Source organism: Panthera leo, chromosome A3, assembly GCF_018350215.1.
Source record: "Panthera leo isolate Ple1 chromosome A3, P.leo_Ple1_pat1.1, whole genome shotgun sequence".
Lineage (NCBI taxonomy): Eukaryota > Metazoa > Chordata > Mammalia > Carnivora > Felidae > Panthera > Panthera leo.
Genome location: NC_056681.1, coordinates 561510 through 582542, shown reverse-complemented (window position 1 = coordinate 582542; position 21033 = coordinate 561510). Strand labels below are relative to the sequence as shown.

The window sequence follows — 21033 nt, the reverse complement described above, 5'->3', positions numbered from 1 at the left end:
CCTGAGCCGAAGTCGGATGCTCGGCTGACTGGGCCACCCAGGCACCCCACCGACCTCTTTTTAATAAATGGAGCAAACAGGATTAAAAATACCAACATTTAATTGTAAGGGCTACATGTTAAATGTAAAGGTTTTATTCTACAGGGAAATACAGTGTTTTTTTTCTCTTCTACAAATGATACATCTTAATACTTGAAAATTTAGATCACAATCTTTAGCTAAAAAGCAGAAAAGAGATTATGATGAAAATAAGCAGAATGTTTAAATGATCAAACTAGATCAGGCAGTGTTAGTTGCAAAGTGGGGTATGAGCAGATTCGGAAGAGGAAAGAGTGGGTTCCAGCCACGCGAGGCCTAGAGTCTGGGGGGACACGGCTGTCGTGGAGGCAGGAGGGTCGGGAGGGTGAGGGGCGCTGACCTCACAACCAGGGCGTCTTGGGGGGCAGGTCTGGTCGAGAGCCAGCACCCGTTTTCGAACGTCTCCCCAAACCTCCACTCTTCACAATTCCTAAAAATGCTCACAAGGTGCGTTTGACAGTGTTGGTGTAGACGTCACAGCCCTGTCTCGCCCACCAAACGGGCACCCAGTGTGTGCCCTGTGCCAACACCACCAGTGGGATGGACGGCCAGCACCGCCAGGGCACCGTCCCCCCTCAGCAGCTGGTCACAGCCCAAATCACACCCGAAGAGGGTACAATCCAGTTCAGAAAGATTAAGTGTGCACTTCATCTAGAACTTACCTCCTCACTCTGTCAGCAGGGTAATTCAGTGGGTAAAAGACAAGCTTCTGGCAAACAGTATCGGAACGAGGCACCTACATACGAAAATCAATCCGAACCACAGACCGGAGCGTCACGCCGAAATCTGTCAAACTTCCAGGAAAAGCACACAGGGCTCAGCAGAGATTTCTGCGACAGGACCCAAGGACTACGCGCCGTAAAAGAAAAAAGTCCGCAATTCGGGCTTCATCAAAATGTGAAACGCGTGCTCCTCCAAAACAACGTTCAACGAAAACGTGAGACAAAGACGGGGAACGTCTGCAGAGCACACGCCTGGTGAGGGCCTCGCGCCCAGAACACAGCAAGGACGCTCAGCTGCGATGGGAAGGCCCTCAAGACTCCAGCAGACACTCGGGCAAAGCAGACAGAGCGTCGGGGGCAGGTCCAAGCGGGGCTCCCCGCAGCCAAAGCCTCAAACCTGACGGCACAAGCCAGCCTGGTGGGACCCTCGCAACGAGAGCCACGCGAGTGACTGATAAACAGGGAGACAAGAGCAACCACGTGGCCCACGAGGGAGCCGCCAAGGGGAGGGAGGAGAAGCCACGCCACTCGCTCTAGAATGCTGCAAGTTTACCAAGGAACAACCTCCAGCCTCGAGGATGATGCACGGCAGAGAGCACCGCGCACGAGGCCAGCGAGAGCCTCGAGTGCCAGCCCCCGGAGCTCACCCGTGAGGACCCAACGCACGTCCGCACGGTGGCCTCCCAGCGCGCCCCCGGAGCCTCCTCGTCGCACCCGAGACCGCCCAGATGACCCAACGTCCACCAGCAGGACGGGGGTGACAGCCGGAGAACAGAACACCAATTCTAGTTCTGGAAATACAAGATGACCCCTGACACCCACGGCAACGGCAAAAACCTCACAGGCAAGCGGAAATCCCAGACGCGCGGGCAGATTGCCGGCTGCCAAAGATCGGGGAGGGCAGCACCCCGGGGTCCTGGGTGGCGGCTGTGGCGGGGGGAGGTCTGCGGGTCCTGTCCGTGTCTGGGGGGGTGGGGTGAGTGGAAAGGGCAGGAGGGTCCTTCCCGGCAGTGAAAGTGTTCTCTATCCAGATGGCAGAGGTGTCCGAGGTTGTCAAAACTCATCCAACTCACCGCCTAGGGCACTTACAATTAAAAAGACAACACGTGGTGCGCCTGGGGGCTCAGTCAGGTGAGCATGGGCTCTTGGTTTCAGCAGGTCACCATCTCACGGTTTGTGAGTTCAAGACCCACGTCGGGCTCTGCGTGGACGGCACAGAGCCTGCTTGGGATTCTCTCTCCCTCCCTCTCTCTCTGCCCCTCCCCTGCTCATGCTCTCTCGCGCTCTCTCTCAAAATAAATAAACTGAAAAAAAGAAAAAAAGACAACACGCCAAGCTATGGAGGATGTGGGGGGTGCGGACGCTCAGGAAAAAGTCTGGCAACTTCTTATAAAGCTCAAGTCACCTGTCCTCTGAGACCCAGCCACTGCACTCCGAGGTATTCGCTCGAGAGAAATGAAAACATACGTCCACAAAACAGGCTTTTGCCGCAAGTGTTCGCGGGAGTCTCACTCACAACAGCAAAACCTGGCTACTGCCCAGGTGCCAGGTGGCTGGCAGGTGGCTCTCCCAGACAAGAGGCTGGGACACGAGGCACAGCCATGCGGTTGTGAGTGGGGAGCGCGTACTCCGTGATGTGGCTCGTGGGACGCGAGGTATCGTCCAGACAAAGCGCTGGACAGGCTAGGTCGACCCACGGCAGAAAAAGTCAGGTTAGGGGCCGCGGGGCTGGGGCAGGGATCGATGGCCGGAGGCGGAGGGGACACTCTGCTCCGAGGGGGCTCAGGCGCACGCGTTTGTCTAGGCTGGTCAAGGGGTGCGGCGGGCCTGGTGCGTGCAGGGCGTGGGAGTGTGCACACGGGCTGAACCCCAATGAAAAACCTGCTGTGCTCTGGAATGAAGTATACTGATCTGCCAGGTAGTTTGAAAGGCACCAAAAATAAGATGTGTTTTTGGACGATTAGGTGAATAAACATACAATAAAGCAAATGTAGCAAAACGTTAAGTGAAGAATCTGGCTGGTAGACGTGCTCGTTTTCTTTTTTTTTTTTTTTTTTTTACCTTTTCTCTAAGAATAAATGTTTCCCCAATAAAATGTTAGAGAGAGAAACAAGAAATTGTTCAACCCGAAACTGTTCACTCGAAATCTGTGCAGTTTACTGCATGCATATCATGCTTCAAGGAACAGAAAAAAAGAATGGCAATTTTCACCACAAAACCTTGCTAATTACACGTATGCGCCATGGGGTAGGCTGATCGCGGTCCTTAGACGTCCAGGTCCCCATCTCCAGGGCCTGTGAGTGGGCGACCTCATGCGGCACAAAGGATGGAGTTAGGGGCCCTGAGGTGGACGACTGTCCCAGATTATCCGGGTGGGTCCGTGTCAACACAAGGGTCCTTCTAAGGGGAAGAGGGCGGCGGGGGGGGGGGGGGGGCCGGACTCAAGGAAGACAGGGCCTCTAGAAGCTGGAGAAGGCCAGGAAATGTCCTCCCCTGGGGACTCTAGAAGGAACGCAGGAGCCCTGCCACCCCACCCCCGACTTCTGAGAGCTGGAAGATAGTGAGGCCACGGGGCACACGGTAACTTCTCGTGGCAGCTGTAGGAAACCCCCGCACCCCCGAGAAGCACCTCCAGAATACAGCAGGAGAAGCACGTCCAGAAGCGCTGGAAGGTGTGGCGGCAGTGACTGTCACAGCCCAAACCAGAGGCAGCCGGAGCCATCCGCATCGGCACGGGAGTGGACAGTGCGCGTTCATGCGGTGGAATCACCCTCAAGTTCAAATCGAGACAGGATCCAGTGAGACGCCTACACGTCTGCGAACCGACCACAGAGCGGCGGAGGCTCCCTGCGGATGGGACAGGCACGAGAGCCTGAGCTCTGGTAAGCTGCTGGGGGCGGCCCCCTGCACTCGGAGAGGGGACAGGCTCCTTTCTGCACAACCCTAGAGCACAACGAGGTGCTCACAGGCCGTGCAAAAACACATTCCCCGGCTGCCTAACAAAATGGCAATCAGACCAACTCAAGCACATTCCACTGAGATCCGGCTCCCTCGTGGGCCGCACTTCGGGGATCCTGAGTGCGAGCCTTTGCTGGGCTCCCTGTGTCGCCTGAGCCTGGAGTGCTGCCTGACTCCTGGGGCTTCCAGAAGCACCTTCTCCTCTGGCTCCAGCCTGCCACGGCCTCACGACGTGGTCCGCCTTGACCTGCAGCAGCCCAGGACACGCTACGGCTCGTCCGCCTGGTGGCTCCAGGTGGGACGTCCTCCCAGCTCCCTCAGGCACCAGGCTGAGCCTGATGCCCGTGAGAGCCCTTCAAGGACTCATCCTTCACGAATGCGATATTCTAGAAAATCCAGACGCAAAGGGAGCACCTGCATTTGAGCTACACCAGCAGCTCAGCAGAGCCGAGTTCATAAGGGTCTTGAATCAGGACAGTGATTCAAGATCATGGCCTTGGGCGTGGATGAGCCAAAGGTCACAGGACACGACCCCCAGGCTCCTCCACCCGCGGGGCCCCTTCCCAGAAGACCGCACCGCGCAGGCAGCTGGCTCCTGCCACCGTTCGGCCCGCTCTGAGTCGCCAGCATTTCCCGCCACCTCCTGGCACGGCCGCCAGGGTTCGCGCTCTCGCCCAACACCGCAACCACGAGGGCGCCACCTGCCACCAGCCAGACAGCAAAGGGCCAGCGGGCACCGGCTCCACACGGTCCTGCTCCTGTCGGAAGGGGAAACTTCGGGCGGCAGCTACAATGGGCTCCACCTCTTGAGGAAGGGGTGAAGGGCAGGGGTGACAGGGTCTCGGGAACGGGCCCACCCGTCCGGGAGCCAAAGTCCCAGCCCCAGAGACGTGCTGCCGCTTTTCATTCAGGCTCTTCTACCCAAAAGTCACAAACACCACACTGAGCCGGATGCTGGACTGTCGGCAGCGGAAAGGGCACCTGTCGCGGAAGTGGACAGACTGACCAGAGGATCAGGGAGCCCGGCGCTCGGTTCACCCTTCACTCCTGCAGGCGGGTCACGACACGACATGCAGGGAAACTCAGACAAACTTGAAAGGTTCACCGCTTCTCGAACAAGCCCCACCCCGCACCCTCACGTACTTGAGGACGGGCAGCGGGGGATGTCTCCCCTCCCATCTGGTGCCCCCACTGCAGCCCCCATGACGACCTCGGCCTGACAGGTGGTGCACCTGCCCCCTCCCTGCCCAGGAAACGCTGCAAGGGCGTGAGGGGTCAGCTGGGAGCCTACAGAGACCACCTTCACCCACCCAAACGTGTTCTTCAAGATCCCACTATGTCAAGATCCAACTTTACAGAAGTTCAGGCAGAAACATTTACTTTACAAAGCAGACCCATTTTATCCTGGCTCCAGAACTCTCTTTTTTGGCAGAACTTTTTAGGCCGTGTGTGGGACATTAGGACGAGCGCCTGGGCCCTTCCCGTTCCCGCTTGTGAACCAGCGGCTACAGATCGCCTCCTGGGGGTCTGCGGCCACCGTGGGGTCGCACGCGAGGGGGGAGGCCGGGGCCCGAGGAGGACGCGGCCGAGTACGTGCAACCTACCTGCGCGTGTGGACACCACTTCCCCCCGAGCTGCCACACAAGTGACCGTACGAGAGAATTCCAATGACACCTCGGAGGCCACTAGGTTCACATGCTCTTGGCCCTTTTGGAAAAAATCACTCTCCAACTCAAAGAGGCCTCGGAATCGCCAAAGCCAAGCCGGGGACACAGGCGGGCCTGGCGGCAAAGCCGAGCATCCAAGCACCTGCACTGAGCCTCCGAGGGATGTGCGAAAACCACCTGACAGTTCTTCTGGAACAGGGCCTTTGCTCCTGCAAGTAGGAGAATTTAAAGGCATTCTTCCCTAAGAGGTAAGGAATCTTTAGTGGAAACAAACCGGCCCCCACTGGGGATCACAACTTAAGCTTCCAAGCCCAGCCCCAGGGCCAGGATGGAGGGATAAACCACCACCACCACCAAGGGCAGAAACCACCCTATGCGAGCCTCCAACCCCACATCCCTGCCTCAGCAGCTCAGAATAATCTAACAGAAGCTGTTCACAGTTGCCTTGGAAACCCAGGGGATTTAAGACATTAACAAAAGTACACGGTCGAAGTCACTTGTTGGAATCTAAAAACACCTTCTGCTTGACTACTGCACTCAAAGCCCCAAACCTACAGGCCCGAGGAGAGCACATTCCTTACTGCGCTGATGGGCCCTCAACCTCAAGCCCCCCCGGCGTCACAGCCTGCTGGGCGGCCCTCGACACCCAGGACTGGACTCGCCAGGACGGGACTGCGGCACCGACCGGCCCAGAAGGCTCGACACAAAGCAGCTGTCCTTAGGTCATATACCACAGACTGCTTCTCAGATTTCGGTCAGAGCCGGTGAGAGGTTATAAACAGTTTAGAGCACACGGAGTGTCCTCTCCCTACAGACAGCCAGCAGGGAGACGGCTTTTCGAGCAGCTCAGACACTTAACCTTCTTCTTCAGTGAACCTCCAGCAGTTCTGGGGTGCTGCCCATCAGGGACCTTTACAACGTCCAGACACACTTCTGCTGTCACCAGACTAGGGCTGGGTGGCTACTGGCATCTAGTGGACGGAGGTCAGAGCTGCTGCTGCCCTAGGGCGCCCGGGACACCCCCGCGGCAGTGAGCCATCCAGCCCGAGGTCGAAAGGCTGTGTTTCGACCAACCTGAACTGAACATTCAGGGGTCTGGCCCTGTGCTTTGGGCTGGGAACACACAGTGACAGAGAGTGACAACGAACACAGGTGACAGCGTGTCTCGGGGAGGTTCCGTTCAACGGGTACAGAGTCTCGGTCTGGTAGATAAATGGTAACGATGGTTGCCATAACAGTGTGAACGTATTTAATCCCAATAAATTATAGACTCAGAAATGGTTAAAACAGTAGAGGTTACGGCACATATATCTCACCACGATAATAAAAGCTAACGCATGGAGAGCTGAGCGTGGGAGCCAGAACGTCCAGGGGCCCGCCGGCCCTGCCTGGGAAGCTTCCTTCCTGCCCCCAAGCACAGGATGCTTGGCAACTGTGACACTTTTCAGGGCTATGACCCTAGCTTGCTGCCTTCACGCCTGTCCGTTCTCGTGTTGCAGGTGATTTGTGACCTTCCCAGAGGGGCCTCCCCTGGACGAGAACTTGCTAAGAAGCTTCTGTCCTGCTCTGGACCAACTCTGTTCCCACGAAGACCCTTCCTCAGCCTCTGGACCCCAGTGCACCCGGGGCTGGGCTGGGGGTGGAGGGAGCCTGCCCCCCAGTCCACCACTTGGAAGGGCGGCGTAACAGCAGCCGTTACGCGCCCAGGACCAGGAGGGTGTCTGGTGTTTCAGCAAACACTTAACGTATCAGCCACTGTCTGGGAGACAAGACACAAAACTACCATCCAGGGTGCGAGGACCAGCTTCCGCAAAGCTGAGCTTAGAGCCACCTTGAACCTGACACACAGGGTCTGACGCGTGCTCAGCGCCCCCTCCCCACGTAGCACAGCAACGCCCAGCGGCTGCGAGAAAAGACATGTGTTACTTTGAACCACTGGACCCGCACTTACTGGAAACAAGGAAACAACCCTCCTCGCGAGGGGGGCTTTTCAGCCGGAAGCCTTCAAGTCCCCCCAGCTGAAGACAAGCTTTTTACCAGGGATAAAACAGGTGCGTGTGACGGCCTGTCCAACACTCACAACAGTGACCAAGACCCCGGTGTGGGGACAGAAAACGCAGAGCTGAGGCCACGGGACCGTGAGGGTCTGAGGTGTGGGGTGGGGTCCCTACCCACCTTCACGTCCCAACCCACCTTCACGTCACCTCACCTGATGCACTTTTGCACCGCTTAACATTTTCACGTTTCAACCTCTTAAAATTAAGTTCTAAGCAGTGTTGACGAAAGACTCCCTGGATAAAGGAACACAGACCCTCGAACTGCCCCGCACCAGACGTCACCCACTTTTCCAGCTACTGACCCCTCGGCGACAGAGAAGCCCTACATCATCAAGTGGCCTCTGTGCACCAGTGACACGGGGGCACCCAGAGTCACGCTCCCTGCACTCACATAATTTGCTGCAAAAGGAGGCGGCCCGTGGGAGGCCCCGGTGTGAGGCTGGCCCACACTGGTTCCCCTGCAGCACAAGCAGCGCGTCTGGGCCGCCAGCGTCTGAGCCCCGCCCACGAAAACAAAAGGCTTACTTGAGTCGCGGCCGCCGAATGGCCACCCGGACGTCGGAAGGAAAGGGGCCACCGGGGAGCCGGCCCGGCTATCGCCCTCCGCCTGCTGTGTGATGTGCCGGACCGTCTCTTTGTTTTTCCGGTTCTTCCTGCGACCCGTGGGCTGCCAGCCGTCCCCGCCAGCCTGCTCCGAGAAAGAGTTCTGTATCACCGCGTCCCTGGAGGAAGGGAGCTCACTCCCTCCGTAATGAGACGGGGAGATCTGCTCTTCCTTGACGCGCAGAGACCCGTAGCCCACGTCCCCGGGCCACAGCGGCTGCGAAGAAATGTCGTCGGGGCCGTCAGCCTTGGGCTCCTGGTCCTCCTTCCCGTAGCTGCTGCCCCCTTCGTGGCAGCTGGCGATGGCCGAGTCTCCGGAAGAATTGGCGGGGCTGGTGCGCCGGGCCAGCCACGGGGAGATGCTCCTTCCCGCCATCACGGCCGAGATGAGGGCGTCCGTGCTGCTGCCAGGAGGGGCACTGATCTCGAACTCGGAGAGCTCGTCCGAGGCGTCGGGCTTGATGCTGATGTCCAGCGCGGCCTTGATGAAGTCGTGGCAGGCCTGCACGATGTCCGTCATCTGCAGGAAGCTGGCGGCGGACATCACCTCGATGACGTTCCTGCTGGTGAGGGCCAGGTGGGCAGAGTACATGAAGTCGATGATGGCCTTGAAGCCCTGCGCCGTGACGATGTCCAGGTGCGTGACCGTGGCCTGCTCGGACGTCTTCTGCACCTGGCAGTACAGCGTCTTAAAGTAGCGGCTGCTGCCGAGCAGGACGTTCTTGTGCGCCTTGAAGACCTTGCCCTCCACCACGACGCACACATCGCACAGGACGCCGTGCTGCCGCTGCTCGTTCAGTTCCCGCAGCAGGTGCCGGTAGTGGGACGCAATCTCCATGTCTTCCTTTCGGTTGTTCATCTGGAAGCCTTGCTGTTGCTCCTCTACGGACTCTGTGGGGGCGAGAACGGGACAGTTACCCAGGTGGCCGGCAGAAACACGCCCGCGGGAGTCAGGCAGAGCGCCGCGCCGCTGTGCGCGGGCGGAGGAGACGGCAGTTGTCTGGCCGAGCGGCCACCGGGCGGGACGCACCCGAGCAGGGCTCTGGGTTCCAGGCTGACCACAACGGACACGTAGTCCTGAACGGAACCCCACATGCACTGGCTGCCTCTCGGAACAGACAGCAAACGGTCCACAAAGAAGGCAAACGCCCGTCGGCGGCCGAAGCGAGGTTCCCACCCAAAGGTAAAATCCCGGTGACATAACCCAAGGGAGATTCACCCTCACCCTCCAGGACGTATCTTTAAAGACGCAACAAGGCCTCCTACACAAGCGACGCCCACACAGCAGAAAGGCCCGGAAGCAGACATTGCAGCCTCCAAAACTCCAGCTCAAACCAGCTCGAGGCCGGAGGCCTGCAGGGCCCGAGCGCCCAGAGGCACCAGCGGCTCCCGACGGAAAGCCCTCTGGTCGGCGCCCTCCTGGTACGTGTGCCATGTTCTCCTTTCCTCTGCTGCCGGCATCACCTTCCCAGGACGGCCAGAACCCCGTGCCCCAGGCCAGGGGCTGTGAGAGAACCAGATTCTCACGCAGCCTGGAGGCCCTCGAAGGCCCCGGGCGAGGACGTCTCCAGGCGTCTCCCCGCTTCTGCTCATGGCTGGCAGTCCTCGGCCGGAGAAGAATCTCCAGTTTCTGCTCTCACGTTCACCCACCTTCTCCCTGGAAGCCTGTGTCCCAGTGTCCCCTTCTTACAAGGACACCAGTAATATTGGACACCCTACTCCGTCATCTTAACTAATTATATCCAAATTAGGTCATGGTCTGAGACACGTCCGCCCCATAACACTCCCTGAGAAAGACAAGGTAGTTAGAGACTGATCTTCCCACTTAAATACTCCATTTTCCAGCTGGTTAGTCAAGCAGGAACTCTCACCAAAGATGTCAACGTGTGTTTAATGGGAGAGAGCTAAGCTGGCCAAGCGTAGGGTCACTGGCCTCTTTCCCGTGAGGGTTGCTTCCCCAGGACTCAGCTGGGTCCACCTCCAACGCTTCTTTATTGACTCAGAGCTGTCACAACACACCCACCTTCCTTTGGTCATTACAGTACGTATCCAAACACCACCTGAAGTCACCTCTAAAATCCATTACCCCGATACCAAAACCAGATAGAGCCATTACAGAAAAAAGAGACCTACAGGCCAATATCCCTGATGGACAGATGCAAAAATCCCCAACAAAATCCTAGCAAACCGCATCCAACAGTGCATTAAAAAAAATCATTCACCACGATCATGTGGGACTCATTCCTGGGCTGCAACGTGGTTCAACGGTCACAAATCAATCAATGTGATGCATCACATCAATAAGAGAAAGGATGAGAACCATACGATCATTTCGACAGATACAGAAGACACATTTGACAAAGTACAACATGTACTCATGATAAAAACTCTCAACGAGTAGGTTTAGAGGGAACAGACGTCAACATGATAGAGGCCGGATATGAAAAATCCACAGCCAACATCATATTCGATGGGGGAAAACTGAGTGCTTCTCCCCTAAGGTCAGGAGCAAGGCAAGGATGCCCACTCTCCCTCCTGTTATTCAACACAGTCCTGGAAGCCCTAGCCTCAGCAATCAGACAAGAAAAAGAAACAAAAGGCATCCAAATTGGTAAGGAAGAAGTGACATTTTCACTATTTACAGATGACATGATACCAAATACAGAAAGCCCTAAAGACCCCACCAAAAAACTACTAAAACAAACAAATTTAATAAGGTCGCAGGATCCAAAGTCAATGTACAGAAAACCGTTGCATTTCTAAGCACCAATAACGAAGCAGAAGAAAGAGACATTTAAAAAGCAATCCTGGGCACCTGGGTGGTTCAGTTGGTAAAGTGTCCAACTCTTGATTTCAGCTCAGGCCATAGTCTCATGGTTCATGGGATCGAGCCCCATGTCGGGCTCTGCGCCGACAGCACGGAGCCTGCTTGGGATTCTCTCTCTCCCTCCCTCTCTCTCTCTGCCTTCCCTCTGCTCACACGCTCTCGCCCTCTCAAAATAAATAAATAAACTTTAAAAAATCCTATTTGTAATTGCACCAAAAATAACATGATACCTGGGAATAAACTTAACCAAGGAGATGAAAGGCCTGTACTCTGAAAACTACAAAACGTTGCTAAACGAAACTGAAGAGGGCACAAAGAAATGGAGAGACGGTCCATGCTCGTGGTTGGAAGAACACTGCTAAGATGTCTGTACGACCCAAAGCAGTCCGCAGATTTCATGCACTCCCTATCAAAATACCACCAGCACTCTTCACAGACCTGGAACAAGCAGTCCAAAATTTGTACAGAACCACAAAAGACCCCCAAAAGCCAAAGCAATCTTGAAAAAGAAAAGCAAAGCTGGAGGTATCATAATTCCAGACTTCAAGCTAAATTACAAAGCTGTAGTCATCAAAGCAGTATGTACTGGCACAAAAATAGACACATAGATCAACAGAACAGAATAGAAAACCCAGAAATTAACCCGCAACTATAGGGTCAGCTCATCTTCAACAAAGGAACAAAGAATATCCAGTGGAATAAAGACAGTCTCTTCAGCAAGTGGTGCTGGGAACACTGGACAGCGACACGCAGAAGAACGAACCTGGACCATTTTCTCACACCAGACACAAAAATAAACTCAAAATGGATGAAAGACCTAAATGGGAGACATGAGAGCATAAAAATCCTGGGAGAGAGCACAGGCGGTAACGTCTCTGACATCGGCCACAGCATCAATACCTAAATACCTCAATATCTAAAAAGAAAATACCCCGATTTAAAAACGGGCAGAAGACATGAATAGACACTTCTCCAAAGAAGCATCCAGATGGCCAACCGACACATGAAAAAATGCTCAACATCACTCGTCATCAGGGAAATACAAATCAAAACCCTGATGAGGTATCACCTCACACCTGTCAGAATGGCTAAAACCAACAACACAGGAAACAGCAGGCGTTGGGGATGGTGTGGAGAAAAAGGAACCCTCGTGCGCTGTTGGTGGAAATGCAGACTGGTGCGGCCAGTGGAAGACAGTATGGAGTTTCTTCGAGAGACTAAAAATAGAAATAGCATATGATCCAGGAGTCGCACTACTGGGTATTTACCCAAAGAATACAAAAACACTAATCTGAAAGGCTACACCCCCCCCCCCCGATGTTTATAGCAGCATTACTTACAACAGCTCAGCTATGGAAAGAGCCCAAGTGTCCATCGGGGATGAACGGATAAGGAGGATGTGGTATTTTTATGTATAATAGAATATTACTCAGCCACAAAAATGATGAAACTTTGCCATTTGCAACAACACAGATGGGGCTGCAGAGTAGAACGCTGGCAAAATAAGTCAGAGGATGGCACGCACCATATGATTTCACTTGTGTGTGGAATGTAAGAAACAACACCGATGCAGACCAAGAACGAGACTTGACTCTAGAGAAGAAACTGATGGTCACCAGAGAGGACGTGGGTGGGAGGACGGGGGAACAGGTGGTGGGTGTGAAGGAGGGCACCTGACACGACGAACGCAGGGCGACGCATGGGATCGTCGGATCACGGTATCGTACACCTGAAACTAGGATTACCCTGTGTCCTCACTGCGCTGACTTCGATTTTGCTAATGGTTAAAAACTGCATCCGCCGAGAGAGTGGATCTTAACATTTTCATCACAAAATACGGGTTGTACCTATACGTGCTGAGAGATGTTCCCCAGGAGAGTAGAGAGAAACACACAATTGTACCACAAGCGGAGAATACAAGGCCCCACAGCGGTTAAACACAGTAGGTCTATGTCACGAAGAACAAGAATCAAAAATATTGCATGAAGATGTCACGTTGCAAAGGGCTACGAGCGGCAACGTTTATTGAAAGTAACGAGAGGGCTTGCACAAAACACCGCTTGTTCTGGAGGCTCAGCGGCCATTTTCTGTCCGTGAGTCCAGATGCGCGCGCGCGCCATTCGGCGTCGGCACGCTCGGCCGGAGCGCTGGCTCCGGCAGCACTGGCTGTGTGGCCTGGGGAAGTTGTTCGACCTCTCTGTGCTTCAAATTCTTCATCCGTAGAATGACAACAACAACCGCACTCGCCCTTTGGTTATTATGATCACGTGAGTCACTGTCTACAAACTCTTACAGGAAGGTCCACACCACCGAGCACCATGCTGGCTGCCATTCTATGGTTATTAGAGAAAGTAACTGGCGAAGCACAAAATTTACCAGCTGGGATGCATCTAGGAAGGGAGGGAGAGGAGCGGGAGGGGGATGTAACATGGGGTTCGTTTTACTTTCTAAAAAACAAGAGTAAAGTCTGTATTCTTGCTGATTTTGACTCACAGACTCATGAACATATATTCTAACTCATCTGGCATACTTTTTAAAATTTGTATTTTTAATTCTGTTTGCTTTCTCAGAAGTACAAGGATAACCTTTAATATTTACCTAAAAACCATCATTGCTTTCATGGAAATGTTGAAATTGACACTCTAATTTTTAGCCTCCTTTATGTTTTAGTGGCCGTAAGATTAAATTAAAAAAATAACTGTCCCGTTTCACATTCCCTGGCCGGGAAGACGGGCAGGAAGAGCGTCTCCCTCAGATGGCCGGGTCCTGGGGGTTCCCGACACCCGGTCCCTCTCCTTGGCCGGCCGCGCACAGCTCGGGGCAGCGCCGGGGGTGCGAGCCCTGCCCCAGCGGGCGCAGCACCAAAGTCAAAAGTGAACATGCTGCTCGCACCTTCCGTGGGGTCTGTGGTCCCAGCAGCCGACCCTGTCCCCAACGAGGCCTGGCCACCTGTGGTCCCAGCGGCCGACCCTGTCCCCGACGAGGACTGGCCACCAAAAAGAAGAAACACGAAGAATGTCCAGAATGGGCCGCAGGGAGGGCTCCCGCGGTCACAGACAACACCACGGGCGCTCTGTCTGGAGTACCTCAGAGCCACCTGAGGTGGGCCCTAAGCCAGGGCGCTGCCCCCCCGACCCCAGACTGTCTGAGGTGGGACGGGAAGAGGCTTTGGGAACAGACATTCTGCCCAGGTGTGACTTCACCCCTCACGCCCGGCTTTACAGGCGCAGATACTCAGACGTGGAGGGACAGAGGGTCAGAAATGTGCCTCAAGTCAAGGGAAACCATCACGCAAACAAAAGGCATCAGTTTAACGCCTGAAGTCCACACAAAGTGGTACCCGGTTCCCGGCCGTGATGGGAGCATTGACAGCTCAGGTGACCAGTGCCGGTCAGGAAGCTGCTTCACCCCCTGGTTTCTTAGATGAACAACAAGTCTCTTTACTCACCAGCAAAACGGGCTCTGTAAGAATTAGGAAAAGCAACGAAAGCAACAGAAAACTCCATTTCACTGAGGCAACGACCACCACACAGGGTCTGCACTGCTAAGATAATTTCAACTTGCACAGAAAACTGTGGAATAAATTTTTACTCCATTAGGGGAGCTTAAATATCAGCTATGTACTTCACAGACAGTTCGATGCAGCAGAAAAACCAGACCATTTTCATCAGGGAAAAATGTACACTAAAAAGAAATGGAATCTAAAATACCTGAAAATGCTACGAAACGAAACGAAATGAAATATCACGGGTACATGAAATACTACGAAAATATCAAGGCTACATGGGGCGTACCCAGGCCCGGAGAAGCTTCAGGAAAACAGCTGAATTTTTGTTACAAAATGGATAACCTCTCAGCATCGGTAAGGTGCCCAAGGGGTTCCACCTGCTGGACGACAGCAGGGGGTGGCTGTCCCCTGCTCTGAGCTGCTGCGACCCTAAAAGTGGAAGCATCCTGGGCGACACGGCCAGTCAGGTCTATGGCGTCCAGACGGGACACACCCTCGAGGTGAGAGGCGTCCAGACGGGACACAGCCTCGAGGTGAGAGCGTGTGCCCACAGGGCTTCTCCTCGAGGACACGGACGGCGGCACCCCCGCCCGCCCAGCCCGAGTACACCACCTGCTGGAGACAGACCTGGCCACAGACACACACCTGTGGACAGGTAACCCGACCGTCCCCTCGGAACCACCCGTGCTCCCGCACGGAGCCCACAGCGCCCTCAGGAAGTCAGGGGGCTGCGTGGGACCGTGTGAGGAAGGAGCCCTTTCAAAGAGGAGCCTGCAGCCCGTCAGGGTTCCATCTCATTGTGAGGCAGGGGTCTGAGGGCCGGGGGAGACCGCAGGGCTGGCGTCCGAGACGCCACAAAGGAGCTCCAGGCACCCCTCAAAGTTACACCCTCCCCCTGCCTGTTCTCCAAACTTCCATCCTCGTTTCCCCTGGGCCCCCCACTACCTATTCACAGCCTCCTGATCTGCAGACACTCGCTTCTCACGGAATCACTCACGAAACCTAACGCTTTGGCACCCAAACAACTTGAATCCCCGTTCCAGACCGGGCTTCAAAGGTCATGTCACCTGCAGCGCTGGGGGCTCGATGGGGCCTCGGGAGCCCCTGTCGTGGATAACCAGGGGCACAGCGAGACTTCACCACGTCACCGGCGAGACTCCTACCAAAGGAGGGTCCTTTCTGGGCAGACAACGTGTGCAATGACACTCAGGTGCCACCTGCAATCCCGCAGCCTCTGGGGAAGGTGGAGGGCGTCCCCAAGAGGCAAGAACTGAAGCTCGAGGACGCAAAGGCCCTGGCCAACGGAGGTGCCTGCGTGTGGCACCGAGCCCTGCACTCCCGCGCACCCCGTGCCCTGTGCTGGCTCCAATGACTCTGCTCGGCACGGGGACCTCGGGGCAGGGATGCGGCTCCGACGGCCCCAGCACAAAGTAAACCACGCTCCAAGCCGAGCACCGGAACCGCCTCCCACCCATGGGAGCGTGTCCTGTCGGTCCACGATTCTGGCGTCAAGGATGCTGAGGGCAGGGCAGCTCCCTCACCGGTCCCCAACTTGAAGGTACAGAGCACCCCAATCCCCGGTCACCCTGGGAGTTACAGAGTACGTTCCAGTGTGTGAAGATAAGGGCGTCTCAACCAGAAAGCCATCCTCACAAGTTACCAGCAGAAGCCAGCCTGTTGAAGAAACATGTCTGTCATTCATTCACCTGTCACACGACTACTGGTGCTTCATGGGTAACTTCCAAATGCATCAGCGTGTCTCAAAATGCACAAGAACCACGATTTCTGAAGGCCACCGTGAATGCCACCCTTCACTGGGGGCATCGTGTGTTCAAGGTCCAGGGACCGGGGTGGGATCAATTCTTCCCTCAACCATAAGGAGCTCCACCGGGAAGACCACAGGCTCCCATGAAAACGTGAAATAGCCAGTCTGCGCAGGGGCCCGGGGCCCCCCCGGCCAGCCCGATCCTCCCCCAGGGCCGGTCCCTGAGCCCCACTCACGAAAGACCGTATCGAATGAGGAACTCGCGTGAGACATGAACGTCCATCACAAACACACGGGCAAACCTGTTTCACGACAGATGCGACCTCACCTTCCTACCTCGCGCCTGTGACTTGTGCACACCTGCTAAGCTCGATGTAACCTTCTCCTTAGGGGCCCCTGGGTGGGTCCGTCGGTTAAGTGTCCAATGCTTGATGTCAGCTCAGGTCTTGATCTCAGGGTGGTGAGTTCAAGCCCTGTGTCAGGCTGCACACAGGGCGTGAAGCCTGCTTAAAAAAAAAAGGGAATCTAACAGACAAACCTTGTTTTAAAGCAGGAGGAAAATACCGTCAGTGCTAGAACTGGACCACTGTGGTTCTACGGGCCACGTGCTGCCCACGGAAACTCCCCACAGGAGAGAGGGTGCCGTGCAGACATCAGCGCCCACTTGACGGCCCTAAAAACCCCATTTGTAGTTACTTTTGTGATATTTTAAGTGGGCCATATTCTGAACAGACACATCACAAAACTGGCTCACCTGCACCCCGCTCACCCGTGCAAACAGCAACCACCGCAGCGGGGCCACAGCGATGTTGGCGAGGGTGCTGGAAGCTAAGAGGACGCATCCTCCTTGGGAAACGCTCACCAGTGTCGTCACAAGCTGAACGAACAGCGGGTGACCCAACCACTCCAATGCAGCGAGAACACAGATCCACACGAGGGCTTGTACACAGACAGTCGTAACCCGGAAACAACCCAAGCGCACATTACAGGCAAACCGGTAAGTAAGTGTTGTTCCAACACAGGGATGCACCTGGCAGGAAGGTCTCCGCGCACCTCCAGCCCAAACGTCACTTTCCTGGACACGCATGGATCTCACGGTGGTCGTGCTGAGTGAAAAAAGCCACACAGAGCAGCATGCGTGAACCGCCTTCTACCGGAGTTCTAGAACGTGCAGACTGATCCACGGGGCGAGGCAGGGCAGTGGCTGCAGCCGGCGAAGGGGCGGAGTCCTGAGGGCTCAGGGACTTTGCGCTGAGGGACGCGTCCTCTGCGATGGTGTCCCTGGCACCCAGGTACGTGCAGACCCACAGAGAGACACTTTAAATGAGGGCAGTTTGCTGTGTGCAAGTTATGCCTCCGCGAAGTCCATTAGAAATCTGCTTTCGTGAACCACAAACCTGAGCTTTCTCACCACGTGTGGTGGGGTGGGTTTTGTCCCCCCAGGTTTGTTCGTTGCAACCCTAACCCCACGAGCTCAGAACGTGGCCTTACTCGGGGACAGGTGGTTGCAGAGTAGCTGGTTCACATGAGGTCACCAGGTGGCCCCAGTCCAATGGGACCGATGGTGTCTGTGCAGGACGGAGACACGGGGACAGATGGGCCCCCGAGGAGGCAGTGGGGGAGACTGCGGGGCTCAGCCGGAGGGAGACTCGCGCAGACACCATGCCCCCCGCCGAGGAACACCACCGGTCAGCCGGCAGGGAAATGCTCCTCTGCGGAAGTCTGCGCGGCCCTGAAATTCAGCTCTGTCCTCCCCATGCAGATGTTATTTCCCACCCTGTGAAGTGCTTAGATGGTTTGCTATGTTCTGAACAACTCGAGGTGAAGACACCCACGATGAAAAATCATTTTACAGATCAGACTCTTACACGTCGAACGGTCATTGGTGGCCGGCGACACGGGAAGTGGTATTACCCGAATTTTCTCTGGTGAGAACCCACAGGCAGCGGGAGTTGCTGGAGAACTTCACAGTTTCCACGCTGCAGCCGACAGCGTCTAAACATGCAACATGCAAAGCCGCCCACCCCCCCGCCCCGGCTGCGGGTCTGTGGGCACAGCCCCCACTTCCGGCCCCTCCTCTGCCGCTTTCTGTTCCCTCTCGTCCCTGCGGCCTCCGTACCTGCCTTGGTGTCACTTCCCTCTCGGGCACACCCCCACCCTGGTCCCCCGCCCCTGTGCTCAGGTGCCCCCTTTCCACTGAAGACCGTCTGAGCAAATTTCTAACCGTGGGAGCAGAATTCAGGCTCTCACTGCACCACCAATGTGATAGAGCCAACCCAGGTCTGAGGACACCACTCCCTACACAGAGACCCTCCCCCCCTGCCCCAGTACCACCACCAAGACCAGAGTCACAGCAAGGATGATTCTAGATCAGCGCGAAGGTGCTGTGCGGGTACGGGGAGGGGCTGGGCCGGGGCAGCTCCCCAGAGTGGGCACAAACCAGTCACGGGCAGCGGGGAAGGGAGCAGCGCACATTCAGAGGGTCGCAGTGGCCTCTGAAGAAGCCCCCCGTGAGAGTCCAGGGCCTTCGGCGGCCTCTCCCTCTCTGACCTGGCCTGAGCCTCGAGGAGCTGACGGCACCCACCTCTCTGGGTGGGCAGGTCTGTGCGGCTACAGGAGCTAAGGTGATATGGAGGGAGAGGGCACCCCAGCAGGGCCCTGACCCGACCACTGAGCCACCTGCCTGGCCACTCCAGCCCAGCAGCCGGGGAGCCGCAGGCCCACCCGACATCACGTGGGCAGAAGAACCCAGTCGGCCACGGAAGCTCGAGAGACGCCGAGCCTCTGTGTTTCTGGATGGTTCAAAGTGCACGCGAGGCCCACAACAGAGGTGGTGAGGGCACCACCCTTTGGAGTCCGAGGGGGAGCCCGGGCAGTGCCGGCGACAGGCCGGGAGCCAGCTGACAGCCAAGTGCCCGGCTGCGGAGGATTCGGCCTCAGGGCTGGGGCAGCAGTCACCAAGACAGGGACCCAGGGACCAGCACTCCAAGGGGAGGGGAGACTCAGCAGGAGCCCCGGACGGCCTAACTCAGCTTCTGGTGCACAGGAGCGGGCCCTGGGGCTGGGGGAGGACGGAAAAGGCCTGAGCAGGGTCAGGGGTCTCGAGAGAGCCCTCAGAAAAAGGCCAAAGCAGGCAGGGCCCGCGCCTGCCGAATCCACCTGAGGGCTGAGCGAGTGCAGCAGCTCCGACCGACTTCCAGTTTCTCTGCTTCCGCAGCTGGGAAGCTGGCCTGGGGGAATTTGTGTTGTGGGCTGGGGGAGAGAAAGGGGAAGAGGTCAGCTCTTTGCGCTCCTCCCCCCAGACACCTCCTGCTAGACCGGGGTCCTATTCCGGATGCCTCTTCTTTAAACCACGCTTGGTCTTAAGGGCAGCTAAGCGCCTTCGGGTAACGCGTGAGGCGCTGGGCAGTACTTACGTGCTGTTTTAACGGGCCTTGTCTACAAAGGCAAATTCTGCACGGAGCAGAGGAGGGGTGGCAAACCCCTCCAGCCGCCAGACGCTGCCTCCCCCTCCAGGAAGCTCCCAGGAGCTCCTCCCCAGTCAGGGCACCGGCCTCTGAGCACAGGAACACATCTCTGAGCACACTCTTGGGTCAACATGACTATGGTGCCTTTTTCACATTAAACCTGTAGTACTGAAATCTTACGTGTTAAACTCAAGAAGTGTTTTTCAAACGTCCCCCGTGAAGCGCTCGTAGAAGTAGGAGACGGCAAATCCCTGATCCGGGGGAGTGGACGGCAAGGCCGCAGCCGACCAGCCACACGCTCCATGACATCCCAGCTCCAAGCCATCAGTGCCCAGGTGACATGGCTCCAGACGTGACGGCACTCGTGTGACGGGGGTGGACGCGGCCACTCGCTGTTGTGGGTGAGTCGCGTCCCAGAAACAGCCATGTTGAAGCCCCAACCCCAGTACCTGTGAATGTGACCTTATTTGGAACTAGGGTCTTTGCAGATTTTATGAAGATGAGGTCATAACCCAGTGGTATTGGTGTCATTATAAAAACGGGAAATCTAGACACAAACACAGAGAGAGACCATCTGAAGGCAGAGACAGAGCCATGGGGTCACAGCCCATGCAGGGCCTGGAGCCCTGAGAACCACAGGGCAGGGAGGACCCTTCCACAGAGCCTCAGAGGGAGGGAGCACAGCCCTGGGACACCTGACTGCAACTCTGGCCCCACTTTCCTGTTGTTTTAAGCCCCCGGTTTGTGGTACTTTGTTATGAAAGTCCTACACATCAACTAAATTTGTCTTAAGAGGGAGAGAGAGAAACAGCACGAGCAGGGGAGGGGCAGAGAGAGGGAGAGAGAGAGAATCCCGCACTGTCAGCACAGAGCCCGAGAGGGGATCCACCCCACAAACCCGAGATCATGACCTGAGCCGAAATCAAGGGTCGGCCACTCGACCGACTGAGCCACCCAGACGCCCCTGGACTTTTTTTTCTTAAAAAGAAAGCTGAACAGCTTCACGAGGCAGAAAAACTATTTCTGTGAACTTTAAGCCTGAGACGCGCTGTGACTTGGAATGCTAACCGAGCGCTTGCGCTCCCTGCGTCAAGACAGGAACAGACTCCAAATACGAAATGAAATCAACACCTTGCTCTTCCGCACCGGGATGAACCCTTTGTGCCGCGGGATTCAACTTTTCATTTTGAAACACTTTGCAACTTACGGGAAAGTTGTAAGAATAGTTCAGACAATGCCCACCTACCCCTGAACCAGATACACCAGTTTTAAACTTTTTGCAACGTTTGTTCACATTAAGTACTAGCCCACGTGTTCACACAGCCACGTTCCTATTAACCGCCGTAGACGAGCCACCTCTGGCCCACGGAAGGCGCTGCCG

The 21033-nt window shown here is 56.0% G+C and overlaps 1 protein-coding gene across 2 annotated transcripts in view; it reads right to left on the bottom strand.

Moving 5' to 3' along the window:
* The window catches only part of ZBTB46 (zinc finger and BTB domain containing 46), a 68796-nt gene that overhangs the window by 27858 nt on the left and 19905 nt on the right, over positions 1 to 21033 (bottom strand). For both annotated transcript variants that reach the window (XM_042930387.1, XM_042930386.1), the window contains exon 2: positions 8008 to 8976. In XM_042930387.1, coding sequence (XP_042786321.1) covers positions 8008 to 8944 — 937 coding nt within the window. In that variant the 5' untranslated portion in view covers positions 8945 to 8976. The remainder of the gene's footprint in view (positions 1 to 8007; positions 8977 to 21033) is intronic.